We start from the raw sequence: 17,561 nt of genomic DNA, 5'->3' as shown, positions 1-17,561 counted from the left end.
ACATCATATATTACAGTTTGGAGTTGGAGTCAGGATAAGAAGCATAGCAGTGTCTTTCACCAGGAGCAACTAGAGCGCTATGGCAAGAAAATTTAGTAACTATGTAATCAGAACAGTTGAAATATTCTGATTGAGTTTTTGGTTAATCGAGAACCACCCTATAAATAAAACAGTAGATTCTGATACTTTGTGTTAGCTCTAAAGCATGTTTTAGAGCTAAAAGTGTTTCATTAAAAGTATATGCATATTATTTATTAGGTAAAAAGACATCAGATGTGGCTTTAAATGTTTCCAACATTGAACATCATTTTCCTGTGTTTGTCTTAAGTGATATGTCGAGTTATTTTAGCCTGTGAGTGTTATTTTTATAAATAGCAATTATCCAGCTCTTAGGAAAACTAGGACCAATAGAGCTTTCTTTTGGGTGAGAGACTTGTCTTTGTCCCTTTGTTCCCTGGTGACCTGAGTTGGAGGCCTAGTCTCTTCAATTTCTTTTTCTTAACTGCTGGTTAGTACTTTGAGAATAAACTTCTCTTTTCTGTGCTTTGTGTCATAGAAGTTTCTAATGCTGGTTGTTTTAATTGGCTATTTTTTGTTTCAGCTGTAATATACTCTGTGGTCTTTAATACACATTTTTGACCCACTTTGGCACATTTGGGCACATTCCCCATGCCCCAGCCCCCAGGCCCCACGTTCAGGCCTTTTGTTTGCATGTGCTTGGGTTCAGCTGTGCTGTTTTCCTGGGTCTCCTAGGTGGCAACATGGGTTTGCAACAACACAGATGCAGTGGTTCGGGATGCTATCTGCGGCTGTGAGTGAGCCCTGACCCACAGGGGATGGCCTCACGGACACAGTGGTGACCTCACATGAGCTGGCTAGCTCAAGATGTAAAAACCACAGAAGAGATAGCTCAGAAATCCCAGGCTAGCAAATGTGCTTGCGGTAGGCACTGCGAAGGGAAGGGCCTTGTAGAATTTTTGGTCTTATTTTGGAATAAGTTCCAAGTGGTGACAAAATGTTATTCTCAGTGCTATATTCTTCTCTGTGTTAAATAAAAAAGGCACCTTGTGGGGGTGTATGAAATCCAAAGAACCGGTTGATATAAGCAGGCTTTGGGATGTCAAGCAGTTTTGTAGCTACCTATTAATTTGGGTAAGTTAAAATGATCATTCAGACCAAAACAGAAGTCCACATGAAGGCTAGAATTTAATATTTTAGGTAATTTGTTTAATAATAAGAAGGGAAAAGCCCATAACAGTGACTGCTGTCTTGAGAAACAGCTTCTCGTTCACATTGGTAGGAACTTGGTGGATATGTATTTTATCCCTTTCCTTGTGTTCAGAAAAGTCCTATCCAATTTGCTCATACATAGTGAGTATAACAAGAGTTACTTGTTTCCAGGTTTAATTTGATTTTCCCTCTATTTTTTGATGAAGTTCCACTGTACCTGATAAAATTTTGATGTTAGATGATTACAATTAAGATATTTACATTCAGTATCTTCAGAATTGTTAATGCTGCAGGATGAAAATTGTATTACTTGCAGATTTTTTGCTCTGTTTCATTTATATACTCTTTTAGTCCTGAAATTCATAAACTTACCATTAAGGTGAACTTCTAGATTATTTAGAGAACCAGTGAATCGAGGGAGGTTCATATCTTCTTGAAAGTATTTCTGGATGTAATAAATTTGTTTTCTTTGTGGTTTGTAGTCCATTTTAAGAACATGAGAAATTTGCTTATTATCTGCCAGGTACATGTAAAATGGTTAAGGTCAAGTTTGGAGTTCTGATTTTTTGTTGTTGTTGCTGTTTTTATTTTTTTTTGTTTTGGAGAAAAAATTATTCTGAAATGGGAGTTTTTAGTATGAATATACTTTCTGTTTTGTAATCTACTTTTACAATTTATTTTTTTTTAAGATTTTATTTATTTGAGGGAGCATGCAAGTGAGAGAGAGCATAAATGGCCATGGGGGTGGGGAGCAGAAGCAGACTTCCCCCTGAGCAGGGAGCCTTACCAGGGCTCAGTCCAGGACACTGCAATCATCAGCTGAGCTAAAGGCAGACACTTAACCAACTGAGCCACCCAGGTGCTCCGACTTTTAAAGATTTTATTTATTTGACAGAGAGAGAAATCACAAGTAGGCAGAGAGGCAGGCAGAGAGAGAGAGAGAGAGAGGAGGAAGCAGGCTCCCCACGGAGCAGAGAGCCCGACGTGGGGCTCGATCCCAGAACCCTGGGATCATGACCTGAGCCGAAGGCAGAGGCTTTAAACCCACTGAGACACCCAGGGGCCCCATGCTCCGACTTTTAAAATGTAAAGTAAAACCCTTTTACATGTAGTACAAACCATTGCAAACAAATTCTGACTATATATGGTAATGACTAAATATTTCTGACAAAATACAGTAATGCAAAATTTTAAATGTTGAGGTGTCTTAAAGTCTCACCCTCCACCCCAAAAAGAGTTAGCTCAGGTAATTTTAATAGTCTTCATGTCACTTTCCTGGGCTTGAATGGTTTCATGTAAAGAAATGCCATACCTGCCTAGGCTAGAAAAAATTGTATGTGGCTTCTAAATTGTGATTACTATCTTTTAGAGTAAACAAATAATGAACACTACAAATGTTTACATAAATTTAAGGTAAGAATTGATGACAGGTTAAACATCTTGGTGAGATGACACAGGTTACCATGGGTTTACTGTTCCACTGAGGCAAGTAGGAAGTGTGGGTTCATACTCGTGTGTTAGGGGCAGTATTCAGGACAGTAGGCGATAAAGAGCTGATTGCTTCTCAGGCAAAAGACACTGCAGGTGATTAAATTTGGAGAGTGTCACAGAGCAGGTGAGTTTAGAATGGACCCTTTTAGGAGCAGGAAGAGCTATGTCAGAGAATGTCCTAATGGCTTCCTCACTGTGTCCCACACCAGATGCTTCCCCTCTCTCTGCCCTCATGCTCGTTCCCACGGGCTCATCTACTCACCTTGTGTTATTTCCTAGCTGGCAACTCGTGACTTCTCCTGGGCTCCCCTTGATCCAACTGGTCACAAAGCCCCCCTCTTCTGCCTCGTAAACACACGCACCATTTCCTGCCTGTTCTCACTGCGGCTGACCCGTGGCTTCTCTTCCTGGGCCTTCCTCCTGACCTCACTGGGCTCCTTTCCTCTCTTTCATGGTGCCTTCAGACCCCCGCTCGGCCACCTCCATGATAAAACCTTGTGTGGCCCATGTGTCAGCTCCCTGATGATGCCTCAGCCCCCTCACTGTGCTTTAACCTCGGGAGTATCCAGGGCCCCCCTGTCCCCCAGGGCCTCTGCTGGCCTTTGTTCTCTATCTGTCTCCCAGATGTGCACATGGCCATGCAAACTCTGCCTCCTGAACCCTTATCCTGACTGCCCCGGATCTGGGTGTTTCTCCACCTGGACTCCCCACACTCTGCATGTGGTTCTGTTAGCTAATTATCAAAGACTAACTCCCAGGACGATTGATCAGACATGATATTGGTAATTATCTTGTTGACAAATGTTCAAATCGATGTAGAAGGAAATAGGCCATTTTAAGGGTTTCTGACTAAGTCGATTCTTTGAAATCACATGTCCTGTTGATGGGTATAATGTTCTTTTGTATTTTTATTATTTTTTATTTCATTTATTTTTTCATTGTGTTAGTCACCATACAATACATCATTAGTTTTTGATGCAGTGTTCCAAGATTCATTGCTTATGTATAACACCCAGTTGAATAGAGCTGCGTTACCAAAACAGTAACGTGTTCAAAAGGGGGACACAGGGACAAGTTCGGTTCATATTTTAATTTCCTATAAATCATGGCTCCTGTGGAGTTTAAAGGAAACTATGTTTTATTTATGAAGCACCCTATTTATGAGCATTTTGGCTTTGAGCATCATTGGAGGGTTTTGTATCATCTCTGATCTTCAATTGGGCCAGGAGTGAGGAGGGGGGGAAAGATGTTAAAACTAGGTCATCAGCTACCATGTGGCACGGTTTTATCCTTAGGGAGCACAGTATATAGAGCAGAAGATTGAGGCCACAACTTGATTTCCCAGCTCTAGGCAGAGGGCAGTCTGTTTGCTGATTTGCTCTTACGTTCAATTTTGAAGACCTGTACTCTTAGAATACATCAGTGTTTTGTTTCCTCAAGTCTGAATGTATTTTGAGTTGTCACATACAACAAAACCTGTATTATTTAGATCTTTGTCTCTATTCTCCAAGGAAGAAACATGGATTAATTCTATTTTTATGACTAAGTGTTAACGATTTAGGTGCTTAGAATTCAGTTTGACCACCTTTATTTTTTTTTTAAAGATTTTATTTATTTGTTGGAGAGCTCGTGCATGCATAAGCGAGCTTGAGCACAAGCAAGGGGGAGCAGCAGGCAGAGGAAGAAGCAGCGAACCCAACCTCAGCACCCTGGGACCATGACCTGAGCCGAGGGTGATGCTTAACTGACTGAGCCACTCGGACGCCCCCAATTTAGCCACCTTAAAAAAAAAAATACTCTTTAATTTTGAAAAGGTGGTATTTTTACACCATGATTAAAAAGAAAGGAGAATATATCAGAACATCTTATACCTCTCTGGTTCCTATTCTCTTTTTGAAAAGGTAGACATTGTTAGTACTTGTATGTGTATTATGGAATAATTTTGTTATGAATTTATAAGCAAAATAGAAGATGTGCTCTTATATTTTCATCATCACACAGCAGAGCATTCTGTCTACAGTCCTCTTTACTATGGTTTTCTCATTTACCACAGAGTGTGCCCTACTTCTGTTACAGCTGTGATATTTCACTATATGACTGTACCATAAGTTTGTTTAACCAGTCTTCTATCTGGACGTTTCGGCTGTGTTTTGATCTCGTCAAGTTTGCGGTGGGAGTCCTTCAGTTAATGTCGTTGTTTGCCTGCGTAGGCTTCTCAGTAGGATAGATTCTTGCTGACCAGCTATGAATTCAACGGGTGATGCTAGCATGTGTCAGAGAAGGCTTATCACTAAGCTTTTATTGTTCTTAAACATCAGTTTGAGTGTATAAAGTTAGGCAGACAGACTTGACCTGAATTGTTTCTTAAATGTTTGCTTGAGATTCTCGGTGGGTTGCTTGGAAAACCCTCGTGATGTACAAGTTTGACAATTTCAGCCACTACCTGAGGCGGAGCAGTGTTGGCATTTGAGGTCTTCGTGTTCAAAAAGGGGACACAGGGACAAGCACCTCAAAAGGGTGTTATACATAAGCAAGATTCATTGCTTATGTATAACACCCTTTTGAGGTCTTCGTGGCTGGATCAGTATGAGCTCATGCCCATTCGAGGGGTTCCCCAACTCTTGAAACGCCGGTCCTCCAGCGGTGACGAAAGCCTGAGGGAAGAGGCAGCTGTCATGTGGGCACTGGCTTTTACTGGAGCGCAGGTGCCGTCCATCCCCCGCTTCCCTGGCAAGAGTTCGCACCTTAGCCCGGCAGCTGCCGGTGAGACAGTAACCAGGCAATGCACAGACGAAAAGCAGCTAAGCACCAAGCGCCTTGCACAACTGGGGTGTGGTTAGACTCCAGCGGTTGTTTTCCGGGGTGTACCTTAACAAAAACTACTTAACATTCATTCTAGAGTGATCTTAGCAGCATTCCTAATACAGCGTTGGGTCCTAGAGAGCTTTCGAAAACTTCCAGAGAGTATATGTGTCCTGACACAGTTAACAGTTCCAGAAGAATATGGAGAATAGGACTTCTGTAAGCACCGATGACACTTTGTTACGAAAAGCTAAAGCAACCAAAATATAATAAAGGAAAGGTAGAGTCGCCAATCTCGCTTGTGGACGTTAAGTCATCCGAATCCTCAGCAGCAAACTGGGGAGCAGCTTACACTGTCGGACTGACATATCTGAGAAAAATGAAGTTTGTTTTCAGGGGTGAGACGGGGTTGTGAAATGGGTGAGCAGGGTCAGAAGGAACCAAAACTTCCCGTTATAAAATAAGCAGGTCATGGGACTGTAATGTACAGCATAGGACTAGAGTTGATCATACTGTATTGTGTATTTAAAACTTGTTAAGAGAGGAGAACTTTAAAGTTCTCATAAGAAAAAAACAAAGGTAGCCACGTGTGCTAACATGTTAACTAGACTATTAGGGTGATCATTCCCCAGTATATAAAAAAGTGAATCATTATGTACACATCTGAAACTAATATAATATTAAATGTCAGTTATACCTCAAAAAAATGGGGAGGGATTACATATCGGATGATAAAGTTTTTTAATTAAAGAAAAGAATAGGTCTTAGGAATTTGAAGCCACTGTGGCTTAGGAAGAGCCTTTTACAAAATGGATTAAATGAAATAGAAGCTACCGAAAACCATGATGGTTTCAGAGGCCTAATATAGAATCAGCAAATCCAACCTGTATTTCCTAAACACTTCAAAAACAGTATGGACAGATTCTTCACATGATGTAGATGTTTTATTTTAAAATCTATGTATACTGAGAAACACAGCTAATCTCACACCGAGAGAAAAATAAAGCTGTTTCCTTTAAAATAATGTTAGTGATGGAATTAACCATCTAATAAGGAAAAAAGATAAGCAATATCAAGTAATTTATCCAAACAATATTACTAGGAAATACTTTAAGTATAGTAAATTGTAAAAATGTAATATGGTGAAAGAAATTTAGTTTATAAAGAAACCAAACATTATATGTAGCTATTGCTTAACTTTGGAATAAGAAATAATTTGAAGAAAAACATAAAATCTGGTGCTACAAAAGGAGTACCTGTATTTTGAACCTGAAGGTGGAAAAACAATGTTTAATAAATTAAATTTATCTCCATATGACGTAATGTACTAGAACTTGACCAGTGAAATTCATTTGGAAGTCTCAGTAGGCAAGAATTTTAAAGAATGCTTTCTTCAAAAATGTTAGAATAAAATATTTACATCTCAGATTTTTTAAATTGTAATCTAACAGTTTTAAAACTCTGATATTTAATTAGCATAGAAATTCTAGAGAGTCAAACATCGTTAAGGGATTCAAGGAATGATAAACTCAAAGCAATCTAGCAGTAAATAAATGAATATTTCAGTAAGTATTGGTAGGACATACAGCAATTATGTCAGGAGAATGAATTTATATCTGCAGTATGTTACAGGAAATTCTAGATGGTCAAAGGGTTGAAAGCTGTTTTTGGCTGTTCTGTTTGTATAAAATTATATAAAACTATACTTATATAAGTTTGTGTAAACTTATATAAAACACAGATGTTTATCTACACAGGCCTGATAAGCATAAAGTAACATTTTACTACAATTACTGCATAAATGATTGTTTTTAGTTTTCTGTTACATCTCCACCCGATCTCCACTTTCCAAGGTGGGTCGCAGCGGTAGAGAATGGGTGTTGGAGGCCTCGGTTCTGACTTTGAATCTGCCCCATAGGTGCCATCTGTGCATGGGCAAGGTCCTTCCCACTCTGGAGCCTCGCTCTCCCTATGGAGAGTTACTAAGTGGGTGAAAGAGAGGAAAAGGGAGAATACTCAGTGAGCAGGAAGACGCTATGTAATCATTACATGTTACGTGAGAAATAGAGCTCCTAAGGACCTTTTAGGAAATGACATGAAATAAAGGAATACTAATTTCAGATACTTTGACAAACTGTGAAATAGTTTTCATTAATTCATTAATATGTGAGTCTATCATAAAGTTCTCCTTTCAGGACTTTAATACTATGACTATGAACTTGGTTGCTTTCTTCATCTGCTTTGGAAATGGCGGTTAGTGCTAAACAGTTATTGATGATTACTAAGAAAGACTAATGGACAAATACTTTCCCCTTGAAGTCTTTTTGAAACATAGAAGATAGTTTAGTCATTTTAGAACAGTGAATTATCAAGTATTTTTTTTTTTTAGATTTTATTTATTTATTTGACAGACAGAGATCACAAGTAGGCAGAGAGAGAGAGGAGGAAGCAGGCTCCCTGCTGAGCAGAGAGCCCGATGCGGGGCTCGATCCCAGGACCCTGGGATCATGACCGGAGCCGAAGGCAGAGGCTTTAACCCACTGAGCCACCCAGGTGCCCCTGAATTATCCAGTATTAATGCAAATTTTAATTGTTGAACCATAGGAAGTACCATAGAAAATGAGAGCCTCCACCCCTGCCTTTTTTCTAAAAGAATATATGGAGTGTTTTTTGTCATTGGTTCTTAGAGCATGAATGCTGAGGTTTATTTATTCTCCTTCAAGAAATTACTCTGGTTTTCCTCCCCCTGAAAAATTGAAGAAAATAATTCCTATCTATAAAATTTTCTTAGGTTGGTTGTTATCACAGAACGTGAATGTCGTAGGGAACGCTTCTGAAACAAGGGAACATTCTTTTTTTTTTTTTTAGTTTCTTGTATCTTTATTTCAGATTTAGTTTTGTTTTGATTACTTGGCCCAATTATTTTGAGAAGCTAAGCAGCGTGTTTTGTGTTCTTCCAATTCCGTTTGATATTTAAAGTGACTGAGACATTTGGAGTAGTTCCAACACTGAACAGTTTTTCATTTAAAATAGAGTAATTCCCAGGACACCGTGGCATAGAAAGTGAATAATCACTTAGCAAAGCATCGTAGTTGGATTTGGAGTATTAGCATGAGCTTAAACAAAATACATAGGCCATTATTAGTACTTGGAGAGGGGAGAAACAATAAAGCTTGTGTTTCATAGAAAACAGAAAAGGATAGTCAAGAGTATAGTCCTTTTAACAGTGAACTTAAGGGGGACAATGTAGATTTTCAGTATATGCAATGATTTACTAGAGATTAGGAAATGACTCATCAGCAGTATAAATCTTTTTAATGACCAGGCCATCAGCAGGAAAGGATGAGAAGTTTGTAGAAGATGTGTACGAGGAGGGAGGGCATTGAAAGTCCAATCACTTACATATTTCTCTCCGCATATGGGATCGGAATACAGAGTCAGAGGACTTGTCATAGTCACGTTACTGTACCAATTTACCAAGAAAATTAGAAACTATGATGTGAATATTATTTTGCATGTAATTCCCATGTTTCTGGATTGCTAAATCTATTTGTTTCGCATACATAATTCTCTGCCCCATGTAAATCTCTTCAAACCCAGAGCTAAAGATATTGTCTGTGTTTATAAATTCCAAACATCTAGATACTTGATTAATTCCTGCTTTGATCCATATGCTTTCCTTATATAAACATAGCTTAAATGCATTCTTGTGGCTTATCTAGTTGTCTTTGAACCCAGATGGTAGTGATTATAAAAAATCACTTATTTTCCTGTGTATACTTATTCTTTTACAGTTGAAAAGGGCAGGCAAAAGAATCCCAGAAGTTTGTGTATCCAGACACAGACCTCTCCAGATGTGCTCTCCTCTGAAAAAACGCTTGAGTTGGCGCAGTATAAAACAAAATGTGAGAAGCAAAGTGGATTTATCCTGCAGCTCAAGCAGCTTCTTTCCTGTGGTAATACCAAGTTTGAAGCATTAACAGTTGTGATTCAGCATCTGCTCTCTGAGGTAAGGATGTCTGCCTTCTAACAGTCTTTCTCATCGAGGTGAGGGGAGCAGGAGGGGGGCAGTGTTCATGCTCTCGTCTTGGGAATACTTTCCAGCTGATGAATGGTACAAGCAGGTAGAATTCACCCAATTATGCTTTGTCACCTCGCTTGGTACCTGAGTCCCTCTCTATAACTTTGGGATTGAAACATTTCTACTACTTTCTTTTCGTTTCCAGAATCCCTTAGACCAACCATGGCATGAGATAATCGTTATATCCATCTCCGGCCTATATTGGCATTATCATTTTTGCACTGTATTTTTTTGTCTAACTGTACACAGCTTTCCATATTACCTTTAGTTTAATGCTTTGAAAAAAGAGATTGATTTTATTTGTGGGTTAAAGAACACTTCCGAGGTAACTCACAGTATGAGTCTGGGGACTCTTGAGAATTTCCGTCCATTCCTAAAATAGTTTGTGGTACGACAAATGCAAAACAGATTTTCTTTGCTTCCTTATTCTTCCCTGACATTCTTCAAGGATGTTAGCTCAGGGACTAGTTAGAATTCATTGAGAAGACCAAGCTTCTGGGAACGGATGCTACTGGCCTAGCAACAAAAACTGCAGGTGCCTAAGGGGGGAGCCCTGGGATAGGATTATATTTGAGTTCTTTAGATTTTTTTTTCTAAAGATTTATTTATTTGAGAGAGAGAGCGCACACGTGCTTTAGCTGGGGGAAAGAGCAGAAGGATAGAATCTCAAGCAGATCCCTGATGAGCAAGGAGCCCGACCCAAGGCTTGCTCTATCTTGTGACCGTAAGATCATGACCTAACCTGAAATCAAGAGTCAGTTGCTTAACCCACTGGGCTACCCAGGCTTTTAAAATATTTAAAATATTTTAAAATCACAGTCTAAAAGGATGGGTATCACATAACATCTCAAGAAAAAAACCATTCCATTTGCTTATTCTGGAGTTCAGCTCAACCCAACAAACCTATGTTCATTGCCTATAGAGCTACGGTGATAGAGTTGCCAGCCTGGGGCCGGGGAGCGAGGCTCTTGGTCTGTGCCTTTGCAAGTGACCACGCTAATAGACAGTTAAGATCAATACTTGAACATTTTACAGCTTTGTCCAGAAACATTTTTTTTAAACATTTTATTTATTTATTTGACAGAGAGAGATCACAAGTAGGCAGAGAGGCAGGCAGAGAGGGGAGGGGGCAGGGAAGCAGGCTCCCTGCTGAGCAGAGAGCCCAATGCGGGGCTCCATCCCAGGACCCTGAGATCATGACCTGAGCCGAAGGCAGAGACTTTAACCCACTGAGCCACCCAGGCGCCCCATTTACCTAGTTTTTATTTACAGTAGTATATAGCCCTTCTGTTTCTCTTTAATATGTAAGGAAGGAATTGGAAAGCTGGCTTATTCAACCAAGTAAGCTAAATTGGAAATGATATAATATCAAATGTCGGAAACAATTAGTTTGTCTATTTTGTGATAAACCAATTACTTTGTTTTACTATATCTAGCCTAATGAACCCCTCATTCAACTCCCATGTGAGATGAGTCAAGTGCCGTGAGCCCTCCTCCCACAGTGTTGCTCCCCCTTTTCCGTTCATACTGATTCCAGCCTTGTTTGGACTCCGGATACCTGTCCAATAGATTATGATAACTTCTTATTTAGTCTTTAGGCCTGCACTCACTTCACTATAATCTATTCCAAGCACTGCTAACAGATTCATCTTTCCAAAGCATTCCACTGTACTGATTAAAACCTTCAGTGGTTTCTCCATTGTCTACAGCCTACCTGTCCAACATGGCAGCTACTAGCTTTATGAAGCCACCAAGTACTTAAAGTACAGTAAGGCTAAATTAAGATACGCAGACAAGCGTTAAAATATACGCATGGATTTCAAAGAGGTTGGGAACAAACTAAAGGGTGTAAGATACTTTGTGAATAATTTTGAAATGATACTGTGTTGATATACTGGGTTAAAGAAAATACATTAACATTTAATCTTACAAACTTTTAAGAAATGTGGCTACTAGGAAACTAAAATTACATACATGACTCACATTCTACTTCCTCTGGATGACTCTGGGGTGTAACTTGAAATATAAGACTATAATCTGGCACGAGCTGCCTTTTTAGCCTTACTTCACTGCCTCTCTGCTCCTGCTTTGTACTTAGTGAGGTGGAGGGGAAGTAAGAGGGATGTAATGTTTGTTGAATATTTAGGAAGTTCTAGACATTAAGTGTTATCCAAAGACACCAGTTGGAATTTACTAGGAAGAAAATGGAGGCATAGAGCTATTAAGTAACTTGACTATCAGCAGACAGATAGAGGAAGACCAGGACTTGCGTCTGGGTCTAAGACACTAGGAACTCAAAATCGCCTATGAACTTCTGTGCTTTTTCATCCTCGGTTCAAATACCATTACTGGGCTACTGCCCGTCTCCCTAATATCCCTACATGTTCAGCTCTTAGAGTAGCATCCCATCACTACCTACATGGGATTCACATGGATTCATTATACAAACAGCCACGTAGAAAATGCAAGTTATATAGATCAGGCAGGCCTGCTTTCCGTGGTCCTCGGTGAGGAAAGGCCCAGAAGTGGATGTGAGATGAGAGACCCATATCTGTTCTTCCTTTGGTTCCTAAATCCCTCATGTGGCATGAACCTTCCACAGTCGGCATGCTCCTGGGGTTTCAAGATCCTCTTTTCCCACACAGCTTCGCCCGCAAACACAAACCAAACACTGTGAGATGCTCAGTGGGAGAAGGAGTAGATGGAACACTAGAGGAAAAACCTCCCTCGATTGGACGCGGTGACAGATATTTTGTCAGTCAACAACAGGGCAAACTCTTTCTGAGTTTCCGGGATACTTTCACTGTACGGGAATTTCCTCTTGCACCTGCCTTTAAAGGTTTTAATGCCCATGTAATTGTGACTCCACTCAATTTATTAAAATTCAGCTCAAAAGCTCCCTCTTTTAGCGGCACCTGGGTGGCTCAGTCTGTTGAGCATTTGGCTCTTGGTTTTGGCACAGGTCATGATCTCGGGATCAGGGACTCAGCCCTGCATCTGGCTCAGTGTTTAGCAGGACAGTCAGCTTGAGGATTCTCTCCCTCTGTCCTTCCCCCTGCTTGCACGCGCGCGCACACACACACACACACACACATTCTCTCTCCCTAAAATAAATAAATCTTCAAAACAAAACAACCTCCCTCTTTTATTTCATAGTCCTTCTAGCTCTGTGTTCAGTCTACCTTCTGGATTCTAGGAGCACTTAGATTTCTCTGTCACTCTCTCCCTTATATTACAGGTAACCATCTGCACTCGTTCTGCTTTTTAAGACCAGAAGCTCACTGAGAACAGGATCTGTGTCTAGTTCCTTCTTAGGAACCCACCCCAGCAGCTATGGCAGGGCTTTATACGTAACAGACGTGTCATTTGTACCTGAACGAACAAATGAATGGGGAAGATGGAGTCCCAGGTGTAAAGACGAACATCTAAAGTCGTTATGTGAATGTTCTTTGCTCTTTAAAACCAATCAGCAAATATTTACTGATTGCCTAATGTGTATAGGACACTGTTATAAAACAGCAAAGAAAGACATAACCAGGGGAAAAGTTAAGTAATTCTTCAGAACAATTTTCCTCTTAACCCTTTGGTTCTCTCATACCATTATAGAAGTGATTGACGGATTGATGTACACGTAGGTAGATATGGATGGTAGATGTCAACTGATCTATATACATACATATCTTATTGCTAAGTTTTTCTAAATGGTTTTAGAGCATTAGAGTGTGAATAAGAAGGATTGATTATAGGGAATCCTAGAACTATGACTTATCCTTTTGTTGCAAATCTAATGATGATAGTTCATTATAAAAGTTCTATAAGGGCCTCATCAATCTGGAAACTAACACCACACTTTGTTTCCTGGAGGACACACTGTTGCTGGTTTTAGTTTGTTCCCAACCTCGGTTTTTCCTTGCGTAGTTGTGCAATGTTCTGTACAAACAGCCAGTGTGAAATCCAACCTAAAGTAGTACCCAGATAAGACACTAGCAGTCTACTATATGTAAAAATGTCTCAGAGCAAAATAGAGTGGACATGATTCATCATGTGAGTGGTGGGGAGAAGGTCAGAGACCGCACACATCTGAGCCATCCGACAGGGCTCTTTTCTGCAAAACCCACTGTGCTGTGGATGCTTCTCAACAGCTAACAGATTCAGGCCCCCTGATGGGACGGCAGCCAGAGCTTAAGTGCCTGTATCCAGGGGACTCCTAATTAAATTATAGTGAATCCAATTTTTCCTTGGAACACTTCATACATTTAACACACGCGTAGAAAAGCATATTTCTATCCAGATACCTGCCTCCCTCTTTATTCATATTGTGTGGAATTCTGCGTGTCAAAATACAAAGAGGATTAAATAAACTTGTTACCTAGACTATAAAGAGTTTCTCATCTAGGACAGAAACACTGATTTAGGAGCAGCTGAATAAAAAGAAACGGGTAATCAGTATCAGAGTGACAAAATGCGTTTTTATCATCTACCAGTAAAAGATAGGTATCTTAAAGGGCAAGTTCCCAAAGAGAGTCAGGCAGAAACTGACACGGACTATGGTGTGGACACTGCAGTTGGCATTTCACATAGGATTTTTTTTTAAAGCCCTTGGTTTTTCCATTATCCTGTACTGCTTCCCCCCAGATGAGGTCATCTGCCTTGAGTAATGACTGAACAATTGAGCATGAGCATTTTAGACCTACCTAGGTCCCAAGCTGCTTTTCTTTTTAAAAATCAGGGAGGGGCGCCTGGGTGGCTCAGTGGGTTAAAGCCTCTGCCTTCGGCCCAGGTCATGATCCCGGGGATCGAGTCTCGCATCGGGCTCTCTGCTCCCCGGGAGCCTGCTTCCTCCTCTCTCTTTGCCTGCCTCTCTGCCTACTTGCAATCTCTTTCTGTCAAATAAATAAATAAAATCTTTAAAAAAAATTATTTAATTGAGAGAGAATGAGTGGGGGAGAGGGAGAGGCAGACTCCCCACTGAGCAGGGGGCCTGATACGGGGCTCAGTCCCAGGATCTGGGGATCATAACCTCAGCCAAAGGCAGACAATAACCAGCTGAGCCACCAAGGCACCCCGGTTCCTAGCTTCTTGAGGGCAAGAATCATGTCTTAAATTTCTTTCATGTTTCACCCAACATCTGGAATGGTCCTTGATTAATTGGTTCATAGCAATAACTTGCCAACCAATTTGGAAAGATAAATGTCTAATCTAGGCTTTGAGGGAAAGGAGATGGTAACAGTGATTGACGCTGAGGTTTCTATAATGGGTCAGGTGAAGACCACGCTTTCCAGATTGTGAAAGTGGGACACATGGCAAGTGTGACTTGAACAGAACAAGGAAGGAATTAGAGTCTAAACCAGGACTGGAAGATCGTGGTTCTTAGAACTAGGGTAAAGTTTCTTTTTCACATATCCCATGGAATACTCTTCGAGTGAGGGCATTTGTGTGTACAAAGAATATGGGACATGAACCTAGCAGCCCTCTGCGAGGTCGTGTGGAGGCTTGCTCTCACTAGTGCAGGAATGACTTGGTGGAGATCAGGACTGCGGTGGAGGTGGCATTAATAGAGAAAGTGTGGTAGATTCAAGACTCATTAGAACTGACTAACTTTGGAACAACTCATTTAGACAAGAGACTGGCTGGTGACCTCACAGCCTTCCTGTCTCTGTGTACTCGGATTGACAGAGCTTGGAAGACATCAGTGGCTTCTGGGCATTGAGTAAGGAAGGTAGAGTGTGGGAGTTGGGGGAGGTGTTCACATGGACTGAAATTCCCTGTCCCCGAAATCTCTTTAAGAAACCAAGGCATCAGGTGGCATATCTCTGCTAGGATGTAAGCATTTCCACAACATTACTCCTGGGAACTGTACATCAGCTTAGTTTTTCAGTCCTCACTTAGCACATTTAGGAAAGTTTGAAAAGTAATTTAATTTCTTGCCAGTTTTGCCTTCTACTAGCAATTTAACTACTCTTAGAAAGTGAATTTTAAGTAAGTCCTGAATGTTTTGCAGGATTGCTTGTGGCTATTAAGCTTTAGGGTTTTTTGACATGGAGTGACAAAGCTTGCTATTACTTACTTGAACTAAATTGCTAAGCAAACAAAATTAAGGCTTAAATTCATGGCATAAAGGAGAAGCATGTGATATATGTATTTTTATGTGCTTCCCCCCCAGTTTTATCCAGGTTGATTTTCCTCAAGGCTTAATTTCTAATATCAGAAAACTCATGACTTGTTCATTTTTTAAAAACCTGGACTCACTGATTTGTGATTTCAGAACAGCTTAATACTGCACTTTAAAATCAAGCATTTAGGGGTGCCTGGGTGGCTCAGTGGGTTAAAGCCTCTGCCTTCGGCTCAGGTCATGATCCCAGAGTCCTGGGATCAAGCCCTGCATCGGGCTCTCTGCTTGGCGGGGAGCCTGCCTCCTACCCTCTCTCTGCCTGCCTCTCTGCCTACTTGTGATTTCTAGTAAAGAAATAAATAAAATCTTTAAAAAAAAAATCAAGGATTTAGAATCCATTAACGGCAAAACATACTCAATGAAGACATGTCCTGAAATCGCAGTCACTGTTAACTGTCCATATGACCGTGTCAGCACGTTGTTCCTTAAGTTCTCAGCTCTTTTACTGAGAGACCACCACAAAGCAAAAAAAGCTTTGGATGATGTCTGCTCTCCAAGTCCCCAGTCAGCATTTCACACTTGCCCTTTAACACCAGTGGACCATGTTCTAAGCATTGAGATTAAATTTCGCGGCAAGCACCATCCGTTTCATGATAATGTCATTTTAAGTGGTAAATCACAAAACGCACACTTGGATGTTTCTTCACCTAGTTCATAGGCTTCTTCGGTATACAGGTTTCGGAGAGCAAGTTTTTCGTTTCTCTTGATAAGTGTGATAATCTAATGACCTCAATTAAAGAGGGGGGACTAAAAAGGCTCACAAATCTAAAAATAACTCCATTATCCAGGCAGAGAAGGTCCGTTTTTCTTTCCACTAGCAGCTGATATTTAAGTAAGTGGCCATCGATCAGTCTAATGTCTGGCTCTCGTTTTTCATAAATGAAGGGCTGTGGCTTTAAGTAATCACAGGCTGCTTGTGCCAAAGGCAGAAGCTGCAGAATCAGCTTCTGCCAGGAGAGAGGCATACGGTAACCTGCAGGACGCGAAGTAAGGCTAACCGAGGACCAATGGCGCTCCTCCCGATAGAGCTTTGAATGTAGGCAGACCCGACTGGTGGGTGGTGTGGCCACCTGTGCACTTCTTGGACAGTGCGGGGGGTGGGGACAGTTGGAGACAGAAGCTGGAAAATGGGCTGCTCCAGCAGCAAAATGTGCCTCTATCCTCCATGTGCAGCAACAAGGGTAATTAGTATTTGCTTCTAGTGCGTTTCTGGAAGAGTATCAGGGACCGAGGCAGAGGTGGTCTGGAACTAGTGGGGGGATGCTGTGAGTGGCAAGCAGCTCCTGCCTGCAGAAGACGGGTCTCATGATCTCTGCAGTAGTGGAAGCAGGATGCCGCCGGAGCTCCGTCCGGGGTGATCTAGTGACGGCTTTGAATTCTGCCTTTTCCTAAGTTAATCCCTGGTGGTGGGGTATCTACCTTTTAAGAAACTATCGCTGTATTTGTGGGGGGGAGGGGGGCATGCGTGCGCGTGTGTGTGATCTCGTTGAGTTGCTGGGAACTTGGAAATTGTTTTTCTTTGCAGTATAAATAATAGCTTTTTTGATACTGAAACAGTTGCCTGACTCTCTTTGATTTGTTTCTCTAACGTCGCCTTACAATTGTAGCTGATCCCAAATTTAATAATCCTTAGAAAACTAATGCAGAGCTGAGTAAAATTAATCTAATTTTGTCTTTTTGAAGGATTGTTTTTGGCTGTAGCCTTATAACAAAGTTGTATGTCCCTTTTAGAAGGATTGACCTTGCAACAAAACTTTTTTTTTTTTTTTTTTTTTTTTTTTTTTT

At 40.8% G+C, this 17,561-nt stretch overlaps 1 protein-coding gene across 7 annotated transcripts in view; it reads left to right on the top strand.

Annotated features, from left to right (window-relative positions):
• The window catches only part of MTUS1 (microtubule associated scaffold protein 1), a 168,970-nt gene that overhangs the window by 123,731 nt on the left and 27,678 nt on the right, over window positions 1–17,561 (top strand). For 6 of the 7 annotated variants that reach the window (XM_059384386.1, XM_059384389.1, XM_059384388.1 and 3 more), the window contains one exon: window positions 9,318–9,532. In XM_059384386.1, the coding sequence (XP_059240369.1) occupies window positions 9,318–9,532 (215 nt within the window). Of the gene's footprint in view, window positions 1–9,317; window positions 9,533–16,851; window positions 16,958–17,561 lie in introns of those variants that run through there. The other variant, XM_059384392.1, reaches the window with a different exon arrangement.

Source organism: Mustela nigripes, chromosome 18 (genome assembly GCF_022355385.1).
Source record: "Mustela nigripes isolate SB6536 chromosome 18, MUSNIG.SB6536, whole genome shotgun sequence".
Taxonomy (NCBI): domain Eukaryota; kingdom Metazoa; phylum Chordata; class Mammalia; order Carnivora; family Mustelidae; genus Mustela; species Mustela nigripes.
The sequence above is the reverse complement of the archived record's forward strand: the minus strand, read 5'-3'. Positions and strand labels throughout refer to the sequence as shown.